Here is a 13,482-nt window from a genome sequence, read left to right on the forward strand (position 1 = left end):
GGCTGATGAAGTCTCTGGTTTATGTGGCCCTTTCTGTCTCTTGGGCTAATACTTTCCTTGCGTCTTTGGTGTTCTTCATTTTCCTTTACTCCAGGTGGTTGGGACCAATTGATGCATCTTAGATGGCTGCTTGCAAGCTTTTAAGACCCGAGACGCCACTCACCAAAGTAGGATGCAGAACATTTTCTTAATAAGCTTTGTTATGTCAGTTGATCTAGGTGTCCCCTGAAAGCATGGTCCCCAGACCTCTGCCCCTACTACTCTGCCCTTCAAGTGGTTGGCGATTTGAACACACCCAATGGTGACACAGAAGAAAGGCCTGGCTTCTGTAAAGATTACAGCCAAGAAAACCCTGGGGAGGTTCTTCTCTGTAACACATGGGGTTGCCATGAAACAGAATCAACTTGACGGCAACAGTTTTTCTAATCTTCCCCTCAAAAGTAACCATTGTTAACAGTTTGATGTGATCGCTTCCCTTTCTTTCTCTTTATATTTATTTTAAATATGAACTTTTTTACATATTTGTGAATTACATATGTAAATACATGTAAATGTATTAGCAAACTAATTTCAGCCAAGTATACCTCTAAATCAGATAAATGCCCCCCAACTAGAAATAAATTTTTTTTTGATCACATCTTGTATACCAAAGCTCCAAATTTTTTTTGTTTTAACCTTATCCTCTGGAGATTTTTCATGCCAGCACATCTTTTATTAACACAGACTTTTGACAGTTAACTCTGCCCAAGTACTCCTCGGGGAATCCTGAACCCTGGGCACTGCCTACCTCTTCCTGTGGGTCAGAGATTGGCCCAGTGGATGCTTACCAGGCTCAGTGCCTCGGCAGAGTCAGAGAGTAGGCATGAAAGCTCCCAGGATGACAGCAGTAACCAAAAGAGGAAATGTGGCCGAGGGAGCCTCCAGGAGGATCATAACTCAGTGCCTGGAGGCCCGCACCCACAGTAAAGGTCAGGCTGCTTGATCCCACTCCCAGAGCTGATGGGGAGACAGCGTTTGGGTAATCACCTGGCTACATTTTGGCTGAGTGTAACTTGAAAAAAAAAGAAAATCTACTCAGAAAGCAGTAGAAGGCCTGGATTTTTCCAGATTGGTTTAAAATTATCAAGATTACTGCCATAGTCTTCACCTCCTCCCACTCTAAAGTGTTGTGAGAGCAAAGCCTTTGGAACACTTCTCAAAGCAATGCTTTTCAATTTGGCTGCACCTGGAAAGCTTTAGTAAGGTACAATGCCTGGGCCCCACCCCCACAGATTCTGATTTAATTGGTCCAGGGTGAGGCCTGGACATCCTTAGGATTTTAAATTCCCCAGGTGATTCTAAGGTACAACCAAGGCTGCTAAACAAAGTGAAGGCCAGGTGATTCAGTTACCTGAATGAATGTTTAAAATGCAGAATTGCAGATCAGGATTCTAGGTCTGTTGGGGGACTCAGGGATCTGTCCCTTTAACCCGCACGCAGCGTGATTCTCAGGTTTCTTGTTTAAGGACCATGGCCCAAGTACATACCTTATCTTTAATTCTCACAACAATCCTATGAAGTAGGTGGTTATTGTCATTTTCATTTTACAGAAGAGAAAACTGAAGCCCAGAGACGGTTAAGTGTCTGACCTATGATCCCACATCAAATTAAGAGTAAACATGGGATTTGAACCCAGGCACTCGGACTCTAGAGCAGGGACTCTGACCACTAGACTCTAGACTCTCAAAGCGCTAGCTATCATAATGGTAACAATAGAAATGAAATAACTCCCTGCCCCTAGTACCATTAAGATTTGCCTGGGTCCAAGACCTTCTCAGCGCAGGCATCCCGGGTCCAAAGGACACGCTCTCCACTCCTGGCTGTTCTTCCTTGGTGGTGGTGGGATCCTTCCTCTCTCCTGCCTCTAGGATGGCTCACCTCAAGGCATCAGTGGGATGGCAAAACTGACCAATCCCTTTGGTGGGCCACAATTACTCTGTCTGCACAGTCCCACCCAGTCACTTGGGTGGGAGTTAGAAGATCATGACGAGAAAGGCCACACAAAAGCGATCCATTGAATCACACCCATGTACAATCTTTTTTTGGTATATGAAAATTTATTACTACGATATTTTCTTCATCAAAACTTATGATCTTGGCCTTTCCTTCTTGCCTTTGTATAACACCAAAAGAGAGACATTGGCTGCTTTAACAAAACCTTAAAAGAGACTGCAGGAATGTCACCAACAGCATGATCTCTGCAACCAGAACTTCCTTTTCCTCAATAAAATTCAAGCAACTATCACTGGGTACAAAGGCTGTAATTTTCTTGCTGTTATTGATTAGCTGGACCCTGATACACTTCCCAGTGGCAGAATTTGGCTATTTGGCTTCAACTCCTACTTTTTCCAACAAAATTGTCTTTGCATAGGAGGCGCCTCCAAAGCTGGCCTTCAAAGCTGTGCCCAAATGGGCTTTCTTGTACTGTTTGTTACGCCACTTCTGGTTCCACTGGTGGCTATGGACTTCCTGGCAGAAGACCTTGACACTTGCCCATCCCGCCAGTGCCTATCCCCGATCAAAAGAGAGAGGCAGCATAGGCAGGAGCCACCCACACATACCATCTTGATATTGACCTTTTTTTTTTTCCCCCCACATTTCTCTGGTCCCAACTCTTTGCTGGATGATATTTTTAATTAAATTTGTTTGATAATCTTCTCCACATCAAATGGGAATACCATTCCCTCCCTAGAATTCTGCAAATCACTGAGTGGGAGGACCAAGATGGGGGGAGCACAGTTTTCATGTGTATGGCCACCTGTGACTCTGAATTTCTGTTTCCATTAAGCCCAGGATCTCACTCGTGTCTACTTTGTGTCCCTCTTTTCTTTCTTCTGCTCCAAAACAAATCCAGACTCAAAACTCAGCTCTTTTTTTTTTTTTTTTGGTAACAAAAAGAAACATATACTCATGCAAGGTATTTGATAGCATAGCAGACTTTATTGCTGTTTTGGGGAAAGAAAAGTTTTCCTTTGCCACATGGCTCTGCTTCTTCTGTCCCCCTCAGGAGTCTCTTTGCATTGTTCTTCTGGCTACTCCATTTTTGGGGGCCCCTCATGCTAACCTTGTCCTAGGAAACTGATGCAAATGGTTTACATGCTGGGCTGATCACTGAAAGGTTGGAGGTTCGAGTCCACCCAGATGCAGCTTGGAATAAAGGCCTGGTGATCTACTTCTAAAAAATCAGCCATTGAAACCCTTTGGAGCACAGTTCTACTCTGACACACACTGCAGGATGGGGAGGTCACCATTAATCGAGTCAGCTTGATGGCAACTGTTTTGATTATTTTTGCGTCTCTGGGTGGTGCAACTGTTTGTTATTGTTGTTGTTTTTTAAGACTGTATACTCAGAGGCTCTCTGTAGAGTAGAACTGGCAAACTTTGAAATTTCAGGCTTGCCTATTTACTAGTGCATGAATATGGAATGAAGCGATATGGGATTTATATTTCCAGTGATGATTTGTGTCCCACACATCCCTCCCCCTGCTACAGAAGGCAAAAGTAGTTACAGTCCTAATTTTAAATAAGAATGTTTTTCCTCTTCTATTTTTATTCTTATTTATATTTAGCCATTATCATATTAAATATAGACTTTCCTCAAACTCTTTGTGGAATGAGGCAAGATGTAATCAAAGGGATGTTTCCTAGACTTAACTTATTATAAAGGTAGGAAAGTAGACCCATATCTTTTAGAGTTTCAACGAACAAACAGACACAGAGATTTCTTTCCATTATTCTTCAGTTTTATTAGTTAGAAAATGAAATTAATGAAAATAGCTGGTAACCCCATGAACAGCTCACCCTTCTTTGTGCCTCGTTTATCACTGTGTATTTTGCACTGCCTCTGTTAGAGTATTAGTTAAATAATTTGCCATTTATTTCCCTGTTTGTTTCCCCTATTAGGTTGTGAGTTCCCTCGGTTTTTTAGTTATGAGAAAGGGCAGTGCTCATGCTGAGAAACAGCTGTTACGTCATTCTTTGAACCTTGAGGCAAGGGAATAAGGCCTTATTCCTATTTGCTCCCCATCATAATGCCCAGAGCCTGGCATAGATGACACTCAACAATTTATTCATTTAATTAATGATTGAAACACCCTATGTCTGATTACTCAACGACTTACTACATATTTGTTTGATCATTGCTTCAAAAGGAGCCCCTGCGTGATGCAAAGAGTTAAGCACTCAGCTGCAAACTGAAAGGTTGGAGGTTCGAGTTCACCCAGAGTCACCTTGGAAAAAAGGCCTGAAGGTCTTGTCCCGAAAAATCAGCCAGTGGAAACGCTATGGAGTGCAGTTCTACTCTGACACACGTGGGGTTGCCGTGAGTGGGCTCACCATGTGTGGACGTCGACTCAGTGGCAACTGGTCTACTGCCTCAAATGTCTGCAAACCACAAGCACTCATTCACGCATACCCCTCATACTCTAGCACCTGCAAATGGAGGGACCCCAGTCTGAACCTCTTACAAACAGCCCAGAGATCACCATTGTGCATACTGACTTGTGCAGGACCATCTGGAAGAAAGTAGATCAGAAGCAGGGATGGGGTAAGGGCAGGGATGGTAAACACACTTTCTAAAGGGCTGTCCTAAGATTCTTACCCTTGCTTTTTTGTGATCTGGGCTCTCAAGTCACCAGCACAAAGTAAGCGTTTGTGCTGTCTCTGAGATAATACGTCATAAACTGCCAACCCATGTGGTAGAAAATTAAGGAAAAGCATGTTTTTGAAAATAAACTAGTGTGATTTTTTTTTTTTTTTTACTCCCAGATAAATCCAAGAATGCTTTGTTTTTTATTTTAATTATTCCAGAAATCCAGAACATTTCCCTGTCTTTTTTATAGTCAAGGGTCTCCAGGAGACTGTTGACTTTTTCCCCAGATTCCTGCATTTTTTGTGATAGGCTAGAGTTTAGATTGTTCCAGCTTCTTCACAGTACTGTCTTCTTGGGAGGTCAGGCACAGCCAGGGATCTTTACCTCAGACGAAGGATGGGTTGACAGGGCTGTTCACTTGCAGGTCAGCTCCAAAGCCCAATTCACACTCAACTAATCACTGCCGGCTGATGTGGATGATCGGCCAGGGGTGCAGCTGATGCTTTTTGGTCTAAAGATGGCTCTCACGACCAGGGAACTGCCGCACTCTTAGAAAGATTTAGTGATCCCGAGAGCTTTGGTAATAAGTTTCAGATTGCCCCATTGCTGACATTTGGGTGATTTTGAAAGTTAAGATGTCCAAGACAGAAGAAAAAGAGAGAAAGGTTGTCAAAGTTGGAATTTAAAATGGTGGGCTGTTTCAACCTTGCATATTTGTTCATAGTTTACTTAATAAAAAATAATAATAAACAGAATTTTTCAAAATCTGGATAGTGTATTATTTCCAGATCAGGTTGCCATTCAATACTTGCCAAATGTATTGATTTAAAATGACATTCATGTTACACAGCATCCTTATAGGCCATTTGTATAATTTGAGATGATCTTATTTGAAGAATAATGTAATTATCTCATTTGCCCCCAGAAAAAAATAGCTTTTCTCCCCTTGTCTGGTTATGATGATAAATTATTTTGCTTTACATAAGAAAAACGAGGGTTTATAAGGAAAGATACGAAGGGAGATGAAAAATGTTCCAGGAAAGGGCAAATAAAAATATTAAAAGGATGAAGAGGCAGGGAAAGAATGTGGAAACAGTCTAAAGATTGTCTTTGATCAGCCAAAACCTAACCCATTGCCATTGAGTTGATTCGGACTCATAGCGACCCTATAGGACAGAGTAGAACTGCCCCATAGGGTTTCCAAGGCTATAATCTTTACAGAAGCAGACTGCCACATCTTTCTCCTACAGAGTGGCTGGTGAATTTGAATCACTTACCTTTCGGTTAGCAGCCAAGCGCTTTAATCACTACAACACCAGGGCTCCTTGTTCAATCAAAAAGGTGGGAAATTATACAGACTTTAGGTATATAAATCACACAGCGTTAAGGTGAGCACTCATAAGTTCACCAAATCCTATTGTTGTTAGGTGCTGTTGAGTCAGTTCCAACTCATAGTAACCCCGTGTACTACAGAACGAAACACTGCCGGGACGGTTGTTATGCTTGAGCCCATTGTTGCACCCATTGTGTCAATCCATCTCATTGACGCGTCTTCCTCTTTTTCACTGACCGTGTACTTTACCAAGCATGATGTCCTTCTCCAGGGACTGGTCCCTTCTGATAACATGTCCGAAGTATGTAAGACGTAGTCTCGCCATCCTTGCTTCTAAGGAGCATTCTGGTTGTACTTCTTCCAGGACAGATTTGTTCATTCTTTTGGCAGTCCATGGTATGTTCAATATTCTTCACCAACACCACAATTCAAAGGTGTTGATTCTTCTTTGATCTTCCTTATTCGTCCTCCAGCTTTCACATGCATATGAGGCAATTGAAAACACCGTGGTTTGGGTCAGGCACACCTTAGTCTTCAAGGTGACATCTTTGGTTTTTAACACTTTAAAGAGGTCTTTTGCAGCAGATTTGCCCAATGCAATAAGTCATTTGATTTCGTGACTGCTGCTTCCAGGGGTGTTGATTGTGAATCCAAGTAAAATGAAATCCTTGACAACTTCAATCCTAGAATAATAAAACGTATTTTTAATACAAAGAAAATAATTTTTTTATATTAGTTTTTCATGTTAGCACCGTTTTTCAAATTAGTACATATTAGAGAGTCTTAGAACCCAAGGAATTACCTTGGTAGCAAATATAATTTAAACGTGAAATCAAAAATTGCAAATACATAGCATGTATGCCACCATTTCCATTTCTGTACCTTTGGCAGGCATTATTAATTGATCAAGCAAGTATTACCAATTAAACTAGATAGATACACCCTTAGAATCCCTTTTGGCACCGTGCTACAGAAAGTTACTACCAATTAACCACAGATGAAACCCTTTTGCTCCCTATGGCTTAGCCTTACTACTCAACAATGTGATCTGCAGATCACCAGCATGGAACTCCTTTAGAATGCAGAAGTTCAGCTTCATTCCAGACCTACTGAATCAGAATCTGTATTGTAGCAATATCCTCAGTAATTCTTACGCACATTAAGGTTTAAGAAGCCTTGGAAGAGCACTGAGTGCATGATATATTTGTTAGGGAAGAAGTTCTCAAAGTTTGGTATGCATCAGAATCACCAGGTTAAACACTCATTGAAAGAGGATTGCTGGCCCCACCCTCAGAGGTTTTGACTCTCTGGGTCTGGGGTAAAAGGAGTCCTGATGGAGCAATGGTTAAAAGCTCAGCTGCTAATGAAAGGTTGGCAGTTGGAACCCACCCAGTGGCTTAGCGGGAGAAAGACCTAGTAATCTACTCTTATAAAGATTTCAGACAAGAAAACTCTATGGGGCAGTTCTGCTCTGTCACATGGGGTTGCTATGAGTAAAAATCGACTTGACAGCACCAAGCAACAACAAGCAATCTATACAGATTTCCAGGTCTTTCTCCTGCAGAGCCACTAGGTGGGTTCCAGCTGCCAACTGCCAACTTTTCAGTTAGTATCTCTCACAGTTTAGGAGGCTAGAAGTCCAAATTCAGGGTGCCAGCTCCAGGGGAAGGCTGTCTTTCTCTGTCAGCTCTGGGAGAAGGTCATTGTCATCAATATTCCCCTGGTCTAGGAGCTTCTCAGCTCAGGGACCCTGCGTCCATGGGACATGCTCTGCTCCTGGCTCTTCTTTCTTGGTGGTATGAGGTTCCCCTGTCTCTCTGCTCGCTTCTCTCTTTTATATCTCAAAAGAGATTGACTCAATATACAACTTAACCCTGTAGATTGTGCCCTGCCTGATTAATATAGCTGCCTCTAATCCTGCCTCATTAACATCACAGAGGTTAGGATTTACAACATATAGGATAATTACATCAGATCACAAAATGGAGAACAACTACACGATACTGGGAATCATGGCCTAACCAAGTTGACACACATTTCTGGGGGACACAACTCAATCCATAATATTCCACCCTTTGGCCCCCGCAAATTCATGTCCTTGCCACATGTAAAACACATTCACCCCATCATGTCATCCCAAAAGTCTTAAATCAACTCCAAGTCCAAATTCCATCCTGGGGCAAAATTCCTCTTCATCTGTAAAATCTAGAATACAAGTTATCTGCTTCCAAAGTACAATGGTAGAACAGACAAAAGGTAGATATTTCCATTATAAATGGGAGAAATTGGAAGGAAAAAAGGGATAACAGGCACCAAGCAAGTCCAAAACCCAGCAGAACACATTACATTAGCTGTCAAGGCTTGAAAATAATCCTCTTCTCTAGGATCATTTAGGCAATGGCTCTGTTCTCCAGACTCTGGGTGCTGGCCATGCTCTCTGGATCCTGGGTAAAGGCCCTTCATCCCTGGGCTTCAGCTCTGCCTTCTAGACCCACTGGGACAGCAACTCTGCTACCTCAAATTTGGGCAGCCCCTCCTAGTCCAACTTCTGCCCCTTGGGCATTGCAGCCCTGTCCCCTCAGCTTTGAGCAGTAGCTCTGGCCCCATTCCCCTGGCACTCATGAACTACAGCCCCACACTCTGGAACTGAATCAGTGACGATCTGACTCTTTGAAACCTAGAAGGCCATGGCCCCACCCTTTGAGACCCAAGAGGTCATGGCCCTACCCTTTGAGACTGAGGCACCTCTGCTTCTCATGCTCCTTGTCTCTTTAGCTTCTGCTTGCTGGTTCTTTGGCCTCTCGGCCTCTTGGCCCCTCAGGTTGGCCTGGCCCCTGCCCTGCTCAGGCAAGTGTTAACGACATTCTTTAGCTCTACCGATAAGTGCCTGGAGGTACTCCATTCCACCAGGAAGCCTCCTGCCCGAAGACACTCAGCTCTCTTGCTCCATGGGTCGGCTCCTGTACCATCTGCTGCACTGTTTCTCTGCTGCTTCTTCTTGTCATCGTCACCATTTCTGGTGTTACAGTTCTCCTCACTTCCATCTGAGCCCTCACCAGAATTGTCTTTGACATCCATGATTCCACCAATAGTCTTTTCAAGGCAATCTAGGCTTTTACTGTTAGGCACTTTAAAACTCTTCTAGCCTCTACCCATTACCCAATTCTAAAACTGCTTCCAGGTTTTAGGTGTCTGTTAGAGCAACACCCCACTCTTGGTACCAGAGTCTTTCTTAGTTATTTAGTGCTGCTGTAACAGAAATACGACAAGTGGAAGGCTTTAACAATAGCGAAATGCTTAACCATTGCACTACCAGGACTCCTCTCATAAAGATTACAGAAAACCCTATAGGTCAGTTCTGCTCTGCCACGTGGACTCACTATAAGTTGAAAATTGACTTGATGATACCTAACAACAACAAAAGGAGCCCTGGTGGTGCAGTGGTTAAGCTCTCAGCTGCTAACCAAAAGGTCAGTGGTTCAAACCCATCAGCTGCTCTGTGGGAGAAAGATGTGGCGGTCTGCTTCTGTCAAGATTACAGCCATGGAAAATGACAATGGATTTATCAAAAACAGGTCTGGGGGAAGGGCTTTTCTAGCAAGTTCCCAAATGCTGCTGCTGCTGGTGGTCCAGGGACCACACTTTGAGAATCACTGAATTAGGAGCATGGGAATGCTTTGAAATCTCTCCTTGACGTTTAGACGTTGAAGACTTGAAGACAGCAATATCTCCCTAACTCTTGGTACATCTGTCAGAACTAGAAATCTGAGTAGGAGAGTCCCCAGATTTAATATACGTGACACTTCTTATGACTTTATGGTCCTGAATCTAAAAGACAACTATCCTTATTCAGAGTAGTTGCCAGCATCATTCATTCATTCACTCAGTAACAATTTGGGTAGCTATTCTGTTCCCAGCATTATACTCCAAGCTTAGAGAAGCTAAAGACAGTTAAGGTCTAGGCCCTAATGTCAAGAGGCTTATTCTTTAATTAAGAAGAAAATAAAGAAATACATGAAACAGTAAATAACAAAAGTTAAATAAAGCAAGACAACAGTCCAGGAGGTGGCATCTGATGGCAAAGGGCAGAGTGTTAAAACAGTGGCAGGAATCACGTGTGATTTAACTTCAGAGGGAGAGAGGATACTTGATACAAGCTTATATACCAACCAAAAAAAACAAAAACAAATCAAACCCATTGCCGGCAAGTTGATTCTGACTCATAAAGACCATCTAGGACAGGGTAGAACTGCCCCATAGGATTTCCAAGACTGTAATCTTTATGGAAGCAGACTGCCATATCTTTCTTCCATGGAGCAGCTGATGGGTTCAGACCCCCAACTTTTCGGTTATCAGCTGAGCACTTGACCACAGTGCCAGCTTATATACAGGGCTGTGCATTCCAGCCTAGCTAGAGTAGAAGGTTTGTACATAGAATGGGTAGGAGGTAAGGTGGAAAAGGGAGCAAGCCAGGCTAAGAAGGCAACTTCTCATTTCTTAATGCTGCAGAGGTTGTTTTACACTTTGAAGTTTCCTATCGTGTGGATAATTATAAATCAATTCTATCAACGTTGTGGAGCCCTGCTGGTGCAGTGATTAAGAGCTTGGCTGCTAACCAAAAGGTCAGCAGTTCTAATCCATCAGCTGCTCCTAAGAAACCCTATGGGGCAGTTCTACTCTGTCCTATAGGGTTGCTATGAGTTTGAATTAATGGTACACAACAACAAGAATACATTGCCAGGCACGAGTGCTTAACGGGAGCCTAGGTGGCCCAGTGGTTAGGAGATCAGCTGCTAACCAAAATGTTGGTAGTTTGAATCCAGCAGCCACTCCTTGGAAACCCTCTGGGGCAATTTTCCGCTGGAGGGAAATGGGTTTGGGTTTTTTAATTCGTTTTTGATGCTAAAAGACTGTCATGTACTATCTCATTTAATCCAAACAACAGCGCATTGAATAAATGCACTCAAACCTCCACCTTACTAAGTGTGGAAACCAGAGCTTTATAAGGATGCATATAAAGTTAAAAGAATATGTCCGATTCAAATTCAGGCATTTCTACAGCGTGGAGGGCCGTGAACCTCGAGGGCTCTGGCCTGCCTCGGTTGCTCCTCAGCTCCCTTCCAGTTTTCACATATTTTGACTCAGCGAGGAACCCACAGCTTCCAAGACCGAGACGAGGGGAGAAATCCTCTGGTAAATTAAAGCCGAGGAACCTGTGGGGCCAGTGCGTCCGAGGCGCGGACAGGGATGGGCTCCTACATGAAACGCAGCCTGGTTTAGCCGGAGCCTGCCAGGGTCATTGAGCCTTCTCCTGGCTTTCTCGGGCCATTCTAATTACAGAGTCTGTGGTAGGTTGCAAGGAGGAGCTGTCTCGGGGCGGGAGGCTTCTCTGGGTATTGTATTTGCCTATAAATACTTCAAATAGTTAAGTGAAATGTGCAGCCTTTGAAAGCTGGAGAGGAAGCTATTGGGAGGCCCCCCGGCCCGCCTGGAAGAGCAGGCAGAAAAGAAGCGAAACGGCTGGCGCGTCCTTTACGCGGGAGACAAGAAGAGGCCCTACTCAGGCCAGATGGGGGGCAGTGAGGCGGCGGGAGTGACTCCGGAAGCCTCAAACCGTTAAGATGACCTGAGCAATTTGAAAATGCAAGCACACTTCTCTGGAGCCGTACCCGCGGGGCCCCGGGGCGGGCGTTTGCGTTCGAAAGGGCATTTTTCAAAAGAAGACTCCAGGGAAGTGGGGGTGTCGGCCCGCCGGGAAGCGCGCGGCCCGAGCTGTGCCGCAGAGCGGCCACCAGCCCGCTTTGTACTTGCGGCCAAGCGCGGCCCCAGAGTTTCGGCGGCGGCCGGGGAGTTGAGGCCACGCCCCCTTTGCAGAGAGAGCCGCGGCCGCTGATTGGTGCATCGATGACCAATGGGCGCGCTGGGGCGGCCCGGGCTGTCAGCGCGCGCCGCAGCCGCGCCGGCAGCGGCTTGTCCTCCCCTGCGCGGAGCCTCGCAGCCAGCGCAGCCTTCCCGGGAAGCGCGGCGGCAGCTCGCGAGTGCAGCCCTGCCCAGCCCGCCAGCCGCGCGTCCCGGTACCGGCGCCCCACTGCCACAGCCTTGCTGCGCTATAGCGCACGGAGCATGTGCAGACCCGCAGGCGCTAAGGTGCTATCTGTCCTGGGGGCTTCTGGGCAGTGGTGACCGACTGTCACGCCAAGAGAGACCTTTCGGGGGCTCTCGCCGCGCCTCTGCGTCGCGGGTGACGCTGCGGTGCTCGCGAGCAGGGCGACAGCTACCTTTCGGTGGAGACGTCTTGGGCTCGGTGCGCCCTCCTTCTCTTCTTCCTCCGCTGCTCGCTCCTTCCCTCTCCCGCTCACACCCTCAGTCTCTTGGAGCGGGAGGCGTGCGTCCCCGCAGCTCTCTCCCTTCCAAAAGGACCTCCTCACTTCGGAGATGCAGTGACAAGATAATATGGGCGTTCAAGCCTCGGTTTCCCAGAAGGAAACTTGCAAGAGGCAGCAGCCCCCGAGCACCCAGAGCTCTTAAGCGGCTCGCCCAGGAGGGGCGTGAGATTCGGCTGCAGCATCGGTCCAGGTGGGGTCCGCTGAGCGCAGTCACTAGTCCCGGGCTCTCATCCCGGCACCCCGAAAGCGCGCTCGCCTGCTTCCTCCAAGTTCCCCGACCCGGGGCTTTTTTATTCCGCCGCTGGCAGTGGGCTCCTCGCGGGCCGAGGCCCGGCGCCTGCTCTGCTGCCCGCGCTGCCTTTAGCGGTCGCCTCCGCCGCCGCTACCAGGGACGTGCTGGGAAAACCGAAGCCCCGGGAGAAGATGCCGGCCATCCTGGTCGCCTCCAAAATGAAGTCGGGACTCCCTAAACCGGTGCACAGCGCCGCGCCCATCCTGCACGTGCCCCCGGCCCGGGCCGGCCCCCAGCCCTGCTACATCAAGTTGGGAAGCAAGGTGGAGGTGAGCAAGACCGCCTACCCTAGCCAGATCCCCCTGAAATCGCAGGGGCTGCAGGAGCCGGGTGGGGAGGGGCTCCCGCTGCGGAAAAGCGGCTCCTTGGAAAACGGGTTCGATACCCAGGTGAGTAGCACTGCATGCCGGAGCACTTATCTGGGAAGGGTGGGTTAATACTTTGGGGCTGGGGTGGGTGGATGGTACAGTTAGATGCGGAAAAGGGCTACTCTGTGGGTGGTGAGGGGAACCGTTTTCCTTAGGGCGGCAGATTTGGGGATGCACGAGAATAGTGGGCCGGCCGGTGGGTGTGGCCCTGGTGCTCAAGGTTTGCCTAAGGAGCTCCGCGAGACCAGCGGTGTGGCCACGCCTGCGGCTTCCTTCTGCTGGACACGGCCGGGGTGTTCTCAAGAAAGGTGTACCCATTAGAAATGTCAGGTCTTGTATGTTCGTAGGCATGGTTCCAAGAAGGCAGTGTGTGTGTCGTTCTGTCTGTCGGTTCCGCAGAGGTTTTGTCCCTGCCGATGAATGGTCTGAGGCCCGGTGGCTTGCTCTTCTCCCATTGGGCTCGACGCCCTAAC

At 46.6% G+C, this 13,482-nt stretch overlaps 1 protein-coding gene and 1 pseudogene across 3 annotated transcripts in view; one reads left to right on the plus strand and one right to left on the minus strand.

The window, feature by feature from the left end:
- Positions 1-13,482, plus strand: part of NAV2 (neuron navigator 2) — an 852,675-nt gene that overhangs the window by 405,714 nt on the left and 433,479 nt on the right. For 2 of the 3 annotated variants that reach the window (XM_004369711.1, XM_004369712.1), the window contains exon 1: positions 12,413-13,030. The exons of the other annotated variant lie outside the window; for it this stretch is intronic. In XM_004369711.1, coding sequence (XP_004369768.1) covers positions 12,773-13,030 — 258 coding nt within the window. In that variant the 5' untranslated portion in view covers positions 12,413-12,772. Of the gene's footprint in view, positions 1-12,412; positions 13,031-13,482 lie in introns of those variants that run through there. 3 annotated transcript variants of the gene reach the window in all.
- Positions 2,127-2,536, minus strand: LOC101345002 (40S ribosomal protein S23 pseudogene; annotated as a pseudogene).

The sequence above is a fragment of the Trichechus manatus genome, unplaced genomic scaffold (genome assembly GCF_000243295.1).
Source record: "Trichechus manatus latirostris isolate Lorelei unplaced genomic scaffold, TriManLat1.0 scaffold00006, whole genome shotgun sequence".
NCBI classification, from domain to species: domain Eukaryota; kingdom Metazoa; phylum Chordata; class Mammalia; order Sirenia; family Trichechidae; genus Trichechus; species Trichechus manatus.